This window comes from Labeo rohita, chromosome 2 (genome assembly GCF_022985175.1).
Source record: "Labeo rohita strain BAU-BD-2019 chromosome 2, IGBB_LRoh.1.0, whole genome shotgun sequence".
Lineage (NCBI taxonomy): Eukaryota > Metazoa > Chordata > Actinopteri > Cypriniformes > Cyprinidae > Labeo > Labeo rohita.
In genome coordinates, this window is record NC_066870.1 from 27,095,519 (window position 1) to 27,104,550 (window position 9,032).

Consider the following 9,032-nt stretch of genomic DNA (forward strand, 5'->3'; position numbering starts at 1 on the left):
AGCTTCTGGCAACAACCTCATTTGATGGACAGGTGGAGGTATGGGATATAGCGAGTGGTTGCAGGTAATTTTTTGTCCAACTCGAATGTACAATGTATTTAGCAAAACAAAAAAAAATCAAAGATGACTAACCTTTGAAAAATATTCCATCACTTTCAGAACTGCCCACATGAATGCCCACTCCAACAGCATCACAGGATGTGATGTCAGTCCAGACAAAAACTATTTGCTACTGTTTCACTAGACTTAAACTTGAAGGTAAAACCAAGAAAAAACTAAATTTAATTTTAAAATAAGCTGTTTTGAAGTATTTATCATTTACATGGCTGTACTCAGGTGTGGTCAGTGCAGAAGAGCACAGAGGTGGCCTCTTTCACGAATCCCTCCCCCTTAACTGTGTGAACTTTGACCTTGAGGGTCAGCTTGTGGCAGTGGGATGCTGGGATGGAGCTGTTCGCTTGTGGAACTGGCTTGAACAAAAAAATATATGGTGAGGAATGACTTTAAAGATATGTTATTATGCCTTCTATACAAAAACTTGATTTTCCTTCTCAACTTTTTTTTCCTATTTAGACTCTGTTGGGTCATCAGAGTTCGGTGCGGAGTCTGTCTTTCTCTCCCTGCTCGTCCATATTGTGCTCAGGCTGCCTGTCAGGAGAAGTGCGGCTCTGGTCGGTTCCAACAGGTGCTTGTGTGGGCAGTTATCATGCTCACCGTGGCTCTGCGCAGTCACTAAACTTCCTGCAGGGAGGAAACCTTTTGCTGAGTGCTGGACATGACAGTGTGGTGAGGAATATGATCTGACAGTCTTTATTTCCAGTTGTTTTTGCATCCTAAAATGCTCAGTATTGATTGAGTTATTTTTTGTCTAGGTTCATGTATGGTCTGGTGGTCTTGGGCAAACTGTTGCTGTCCTAGGAGAAGAAAAGGTACTTTCATGTTCTTAAATTAAATTGCTACTTTTAATATTTTTACTGCTTGTACTACTATGAAATACATTCTGTAATGAATCCAGCCTGAACTGCATGACTTATAGACTCCAAGCAGACTTTATAAATAATCTTTGTCTCTGTTGGTCTTTGAGCAAGAATGATTTTAAACCTTCAAAGATGTTAATTAATCATCATTTGCAGATACCAACATTGCAAAAGCAAAAGCGCACCAGACGTGGAAATGAAGATAAAGCTAATGCTCTGTGTGTGGCTGTAGCCAATGGATATGCTGCTGTGGGCTACCATGGAGATGGTGTCAAAATGTTCAATTTGAAATCAGGTAAATAAACATTTACATCCAACATGCTCATGTCATCCTATTTCAAGATATACTCAGGCTCACCTTCTCAAACTGCTTCTCAATAACCATATTAAACAGAATAAAGTGCAACTTTACAAGCAGAACTCATCACAAAATGCTTTGTACTGTAGGAGAGAAGGTTTGGGCCAGTGAGGACCTCCCGGTGTCCATGCTCTGCCTCATGTGGATGGAGGACAAAGAGACAGAGCTGCTGCTGTCAGGGGGCATGGATCACCGTCTCAGGGTCTGGGAAAGGCAAGGAGAAAACCTTGTGTCGATAGGATCTTTTGGTGCGCAGAAGGGACCTATTCTCGCCCTGGCTCAAAACTCCACCTGCATGGCTTCTGCGTCTGGTCAGTGTACATAAAATATTTTGCATTCTCATTTTAATATGTTTTTACATTTAGTTTACCTTTTCAATCTATTTTCAACATTTAGATTACTTTAAGACCAATAAGTTTTGTTTAAAATGCAGTCTTTAGACTAAAGATAATAATAACAATAAATTAACACTGTAAAATGCAATTTTTTTTAAATCAGTGGTTTCTAGTTTTTAGAGGTTTATTCTAAATATTTTTAAAGATATTCTTATTTAAATATTTGTATTATATATCTGCCATTTTTAGTATGTTATTTTTCATCTGCTAAATGCATGCATATTTAAAACTATATATGTTAAATGCATACATCTTATTCTTATTTTATTTACATTTTTTATTTAAAATGTAATTTTGTTTCAGATGACTTCACTATTGCTCTGTGGTTGAAGAATACATTGACTTCTAAGCCCTGGATTGACCCTAAGGCGATGTGTATTTTGAGAGGTCACAATGGAGGGGTCACATGCCTTGCCTTCAGTCCTAATGGGAAGGAGTTGCTGTCAGGAGGGAAAGATCAGGTACTTGCTTCCCTCCTATTCATTACTAAAAGAAATGGAAGAAAACAGACAATTTCTGTCACACTCAATTTTGTCACAATCTCATCCAACAGGCTTTAATGATATGGAAGGTAAACGCTTCTCCTCCAGTTCTTTCCCAATGCATTTCCAATTGCCATGGAGACTGGATTACAGGATGTGCCTGGACATCATCTGCTGTGGTGAGAAAGCATTTATAAAGTGCTTTTTAATTTTGTAAACATTTTGTGAACATGTAACTGAAGGCAATATCTCTCTCACACCTCAGCTTAGCTGTTCGAGTGACTGTAAGCTGCGGTTGTGGGATATCCAGACAGGACGTTTGCTGAGAGAGATCCTCTCTAGTTCATCTTTGAGCACATTGTGCCTTTGGGTAAGGCAGTTGCCAAATGTGTTGTGTTGCAAAGACATAAAAAAGTGGAACCTGTTTATATTCATGTACTTTTTAATATCTTCAGGAGGATTATGTAATGGCAGGCTCTACAGATGGACTGCTGATGGTTTGGAAGTGGGAATCAGGGGTAGACATCACCAGGATCCAGGCCCACAAGTCACGTCTCAATCACTGCACTGTTGTTTTTCAGTCAGGTACAGAGACTGATACACACATGTACACACAAACAATTGCCTGATATCTAAATATAGCTATGTATCTTGCTTACACAGAAAAAAAAGAAATTCTTAGCAAAATATTTTTTGCACACAGATCTGGAAAACAATTTAAAATTAGAAGACTTAATGGTAGCTTCAGCATCAGAAGATGGAACTGTTAAACTCTGGCATCCATTGCAGGTAACAACTCAGTTATATCCAATTCATGCTGTATAATATAATGTTGTGATGCCTTAATATTAACATCTGCAATTTGTGGTTATTGGCCATAAAATGAAAATAATTCTCATTCGTTTGGGCCAGAATGTTAATATCAGAACATTTCTAATTTATTCTTGAAAATTATGTTTTCATAGGTACAGCATTATAACACTCTGCATGGTCACAGTGCAGAAATCCAAGCTTTAGTGTGCAAAGAGGCCGGACTGTCAGAGTTTCTCACTGTCTCGGTGGATCGTTCCCTCAGGTCATGGAGCGTCACCACAGCAATGGGTATGGCAAAATGATCAAAAAAGCAGAATCTAAATTGATGCAAAAAATCAGTGGCAACATATAAGCTTTTTTGTATACATTAATCCACAGAAACCCCTCGCTGCCAGAAGGGCAGTGTCAGAGCTGTGTGCTTCCTGGGTACTGGTGAACTCATGGTGTGTGGTTATGATACAGGCAGACTGGAGATATGGCATCAAAATTCAATGGTTTACTGGAAGAAGGTAATCATGGGTTGGGAACTGACATTATTTTTTGTTGATCAGTTAGTGAAATGCAGTTTAAAAGCTCTTTACCCATTTTCAGTTGGAAATGTCTAAGTGTGTGTTGTTTGAAGGTCAGTGATGGCAGCGTATGTGCAGTCACTGGGATGCCGGACGATGAGCTGGCGGTGGGTTGCAGTGACTGCCCTGTGTGTATCTGGAAGCTGGAGCGGGACTCCAAGAAGAGCATTGTGGGGTACTGACTCTAAAGTCTTAAACACATTGCTAAAAATTGCCATTTTGAACCAAGAATGTGTGTGCATATATACAGTGGCATGTAAAAGTTTGGGAACCCCTTGAAGAATCTGTGAAAATTTGAATAATTAGAAAAAAAAAGAGAGAGAATACAAAATGCATGTTGTTTTTTATTTAGTACTGTCCTGAGTAAGATATTTTACATAAAAGATGTTTACATATAGTCCACAAGACTATTGAAAATATTGATAAATTATTTAATTTAAAAAAAGTGAAAACTTTTTAAAAGTGAACTACATTTGTACTACATTTGTCTTCTGGGAAACATGCAAGTATCTTCTGTTATGGAGATCTTCATCCTGTTCAAAAGTTTTCAACCCCCAGCTCTTAATGCATCTTGTTTCCTTCTGGAGCATCAGTGAATGTTTGAACCTTTTTTAATAGTTGTGTTTGAGTCCCCCAATTGTCATCAGTGTGAAAAGATGAATCATAGATCATAGAATCAAAAGAATCTGGAAAACCAAAGAATCTGCAGGACCTGGCTCAGTTTAACTGTTCAGAACAAACAAGGAACTCATGAACAACCATCACAAAACAAAAGAACAGACTTAGATCATCCAGGTAACCACAAACAGTATTAAAGGAGAAGTCCACTTCCAGAACAAAAATGTACAGATAATGTACTCACCCCCTTGTCATCCAAGATGTTCATGTCTTTCTTTCTTCAGTCGTAAAGAAATTGTTTTTTGAGGAAAACGTTTCAGCATTTTTCTCCATTTAATGGACTTTAATGGTGTCCCGCGTTTGAACTTCCAAAATGCAGTTTAAATGTGGCTTCAAATGATCCCAAATGCGGTTGTAAACAATCCCAGCCGAGGAAGAAGGGTCTTATCTAGTGAAACGATAGGTTATTTTCATAAAAATAATAAAATATATATACTTTTTAATGTCAAACGCTCGTCTCGTCTTGTCTTCTTCAGCCTGAACTGTTTTTTTCCGGTTCATGACAGTTAGGGTATGTCGAAAACTCCCTGCTAATGTTCTTCCTCAACTTTAAAATCGCTGTTTTCCTTTTTTTGTTAAAACTGTTTGATTTTCTTTGCATGTTCACTTTGCAAAGACTGGGTCGGTACTTCTACAGCGATGTAGGGTGATTTTGAAATGATTTTTGAAGTTTAGGGAGAAAATACGATGTGAGTTTTTCGACATTCCTTAACTGTCTTGAGCCAGAATACACAGAGTTCAGGCAGAGCAAGACAAGACGAGCGTTTGAAATTTAAAAAGTATTTAAATTGTATTATTTTAATGAAAATAACCGATCGTTTTGCTAGATAAGACCCTTCTTTCTTGGCTGGGATGCATTTTGGAAGTTCAAACTCAGGGCACCATATCAGTCCATTATATGGAGAAAAATGCTGAAATGTTTTCCTTTATGACTGAAGAAATAAAGACATGACCATCTTGGATGATAAGGGGGTGAGTACATCATCTGTACATTTTTGTTCTGGAAGTGGACTTCTCCTCCTTTAAGAACCAAGGGTTCCTGAACTTTTAAAAGGGGTTATTTGAATCATTTTAGCAATTTTTTTTGTTTTGTTTTGTGGACTATATGTAAACATCTTAAATGAAAAATATCTTACTCAGGACTGTACTAAATAAAAAATGACATGCATTTTGTATGATCTCTCTTATTTTGTTAAAATTATTCACCTTTACACAGATTCTGCAAGGGGTTCCCAAACTTTGCATGCCACTGTATCAGTTTTTGAAAAAGCATTTTGCTCTTGAATTCACTAGTGTAATCACAGGTATAATATTATTATTTGTTAATCCATAATATTGGATACCTTTTGGATTGGATCACTTAATCTTAAAAAGCTAATAATACTATTTATAGTATTGTAATTTACTTCTATTATTAAATTAATCTTTAATAATATTTATAATTTACTTCTATTATTAAATTAATCTTTAAACTCAAAATGAATTGCCATTTTAATACTGCCAAAAATACGCTTTACATTTCACTGAAATTTTTCAAAATGATTGAATGTTTTTATTGTAGTATAGATTTTTAGTATCTGCCTTTTTAATTTGTTATTATTATTTTATTTTGTTCCAGGCTTAGCAAGGTGTCTTCATACAATACCATGGTTCCTGTGAGTTTTTTGTTCTACTGTGGCAGTCTGTTTGGAGTATATACAGATGGAAGAGTCGTTGATGTGTTCTCTACCTGCAACAGGACCAAAGAAGCTTATGCGTAAATAAACACCACATTTTTTGTTAAGCATTTTTCCATGCAAGGTGGCACATGCGACGGTGCATAGTGAATAATAACATTCCTTCACTGGGTAATAAAAAGTAAATGTACAGTATGTGTGTTTCATTGTAGCTGGCAAAATGATGTACGTCCTCTCGGCGTGATGGCGAATGATAGCAAGAGCTTTTGGCTGTTGGGACAGAAACAGGGTGTTCTGTATGTTGGCCTCCTTGTAAGTTCATCATCTGTCATTATTATGTGATACTGACATTGTGAGAACTGTTATAATAATCTGAAATGATCTGTCTTTCAGTTGTCTGTGAATCCAAGTGGGTCAAGCTTCCATTTATCCTTTTGCGATGATGTGATGGGTAAGAGGCCTCATGAGTTAGAGGCAGAGGAGGAAAGGGAGGAGAGAATGGAGGAGGAGCAGCAGCAGGAGGAGGAGAAACAGCAGCAGGAGGAGCAAGAGCAGCAACAGGAGGAGGAAGAGCAGGAGGAGGAGGAGCAGCAGCAACAGGAGGAGGAAGAGCAGGAGCAACAGGAGGAAAAGCTGAGTGAGGAACAGCGGAAAGAGAGGCAAATTGCAATCCAGAAGGCGGCGCAGATCAGTACCTGGATCACATCTGCAGCAATGCAGAACGGTACACTTGTTTTAATTTACACAGTTAAAGAATTGATTTGTCAGGACATATAAAAAACACGAAGGGAGCTGTCTGTTAAGTGCACTTGTTTTATTCCTCATGAACATAATTAAAGAAGAAGTACACTTCCAGAACAAAAATTTACAGATAATTTACTCAACCCCTTGTCATCCAAGATGTTCATGTTTTTCTTTTCTCAGTCGTAAAGAAATTAAGTTTTTGAGGAAAAAAAATCAGGAATGTTCTCCATATAGTGGACTTCTATAGTGCCTGTGAGTTTGAATTTCCAAAATGCAGTTTAAATGCAGCTTCAAAGGGCTCTAAACGATCCCAGCTGAGGGTCTTATCTACCAAAAATGCTTGTCTTGTCTAGCTCTGCGTGAAGTTAGGGTATGTCGAAAAACTCCCATCTCATTTTCTCCTCCAACTTCAAAATCATCCTACATCGCTGCAGTACCAACTCAGTGTTTACAAAGGTGAACGTGCAAGGAGGGTTAAACACCCTTTACAAAACAAGGTAAAACAGCAATGTAGGATGATTTTGAAGTTGGAGAAGAAAATGAGATGGGAGTTTTTCGACATACCCTATCATGAACTGGAATGCACAAAGTTCACGCAGAGATAGACAAGATGAGCATTTGAGGTTAAGAAGTATATAAATTGTACTTTTTTTTTTTTTTTTTTTTTTTTTTTTTTTTTTTTTAGAAAATGACCGATCGTTTCGCTAGATAAGACCCTTCTTCCTCGCCTGGGATCGTTTAGAGCCCTTTGAAGCTGCATTTAAGCTGCATTTTGGAAGTTCAAACTTGCAGGCACTGTAGAAGTCCACTATATGGAGAACATTCCTGAAATTTTTTCTTTAAAAAATGTAATTTCTTTACGACTGAAGAAAGAAAGACATGAACATATTGGATGACAAGGGGTTGAGTAAATTATCTTGAAATTTTTTGTTCCTGGAAGTGAACTACTTATTTAAACGTTTAAGTTGCATTCAAAATATTTAGTCAGATTACACTGAATGTAACTCTGAATGGCCGTCAGTGAAGAAAGTTATTTGGTTGATTTTAAGTCATGTTGTTGTATTTCTACAGACTTTTTTGTGTGTGGTGATTGTAAAGGGAACATGTGGTTCAACCAGCCTCCTAATCTGTCCTCCTGGACTCAAAGAAGACCGGCAAGTATCCTTATATATCTCTCAGAGATATAATGATCGTATGTCAATCATGCAGTCATGCATTTCTCATAAACTGTGTCTGACTGGTCTGTAGGCACACACAGATAAAGTGAGTGTACTGAGGCTTACCGAGAACCTCATCATCTCAGCGTCTTATGACAGAACTGTTAAACTGTGGGACAGACACACTAAGAAACAGGTATTTTTATTTTAAAGTGCTTTTATGCACGGTGTGTATACCAGTGTTTATTCCATTCTGTTTCTCATTCATTTTCTGAATTTCGCAGCTGGGCATGTTTGTGTGTGGAGGCCCTGTCAAGGTGCTGGAGGTGAACCCATGTGACCCCAAGAAATTTGTTTGCGGTGATACGCAGGGTCAGCTGTACTTCCTGTCTTGGAAAGGTTGATTGCTTGAACATCAGTCAAAGGACACACTCACTTGTTGCATGTCATTATTCATAAATCTTTTTTTTCATCATGTGTAATGTTGAATTCTGCACATTTTCATTGTAATTTACACGCAATGAACATTTTGCACTAATGATACAATTGCCTTAACACTAGTAAGCTGTTCTTTTTTTTTTTTTTTTTTTTTTACCTTTGGAGAAATAAAAAAAAAATCCCCGTTTATTGAAATGGCATGAGTTTGTACTGTTGCCAACACTTGCTAGATCTACAACTACAAAATTAAATTGTATTGGTTGCATGTTAGTGTGAAAAAAAAAAAAAAAAAAAAAAAAAAAAAAAAAAAGAAAGTCACACTCAAGATGTTTGATCTGGAGACCCCATATTGAAATAAATGGGGAAATTATAAAATGTATACTTTTCTTTTTTAATTGGTCGAATAAAATCACTAAATCAATGCAGAACACAAAATACACAAAATGAAGTGGCAACCCTTCCACTCATCCACAATGTGGAACACTTTTGGTTGCACACACACAAAATGAATTAGGAATTTTCCATAAAAAGTTGTTTTTTTTCCACACCTATTTTTTTTATTTTATTTAAAATGTATTTACATACATTTAAAAAAATATCATAAATCCTCCCAAATGTAGAGTAAAAACATTGTTTTTGTGTTCTTTTTTTTTTATTTGACAGTCACTTGATTATATATTCAGTTACATTAAGTAAATTTAAGGATTGTACATCCTTTATGTATAATCCCCCCCTTTTTTTTTTT

At 36.8% G+C, this 9,032-nt stretch overlaps 1 protein-coding gene across 1 annotated transcript in view; it reads left to right on the forward strand.

The window, feature by feature from the left end:
• tep1 (telomerase-associated protein 1) overlaps positions 1-8,988 on the forward strand; it is a 64,434-nt gene extending 55,446 nt beyond the window's left edge. Inside the window, 23 exon segments of the mRNA XM_051130348.1 lie at positions 3-64; positions 160-215; positions 218-258; positions 337-382; positions 385-490; positions 573-786; positions 873-929; positions 1,134-1,272; positions 1,425-1,646; positions 2,034-2,191; positions 2,284-2,391; positions 2,478-2,582; positions 2,668-2,797; positions 2,916-3,001; positions 3,178-3,313; positions 3,404-3,534; positions 3,648-3,769; positions 5,891-6,028; positions 6,161-6,260; positions 6,342-6,672; positions 7,764-7,846; positions 7,941-8,045; positions 8,134-8,988. Of these exon segments, the coding sequence (XP_050986305.1) occupies positions 3-64; positions 160-215; positions 218-258; positions 337-382; positions 385-490; positions 573-786; positions 873-929; positions 1,134-1,272; positions 1,425-1,646; positions 2,034-2,191; positions 2,284-2,391; positions 2,478-2,582; positions 2,668-2,797; positions 2,916-3,001; positions 3,178-3,313; positions 3,404-3,534; positions 3,648-3,769; positions 5,891-6,028; positions 6,161-6,260; positions 6,342-6,672; positions 7,764-7,846; positions 7,941-8,045; positions 8,134-8,253 (2,796 nt within the window). The 3' untranslated portion in view covers positions 8,254-8,988.
• The last annotated feature ends 44 nt before the right edge of the window (positions 8,989-9,032 follow it).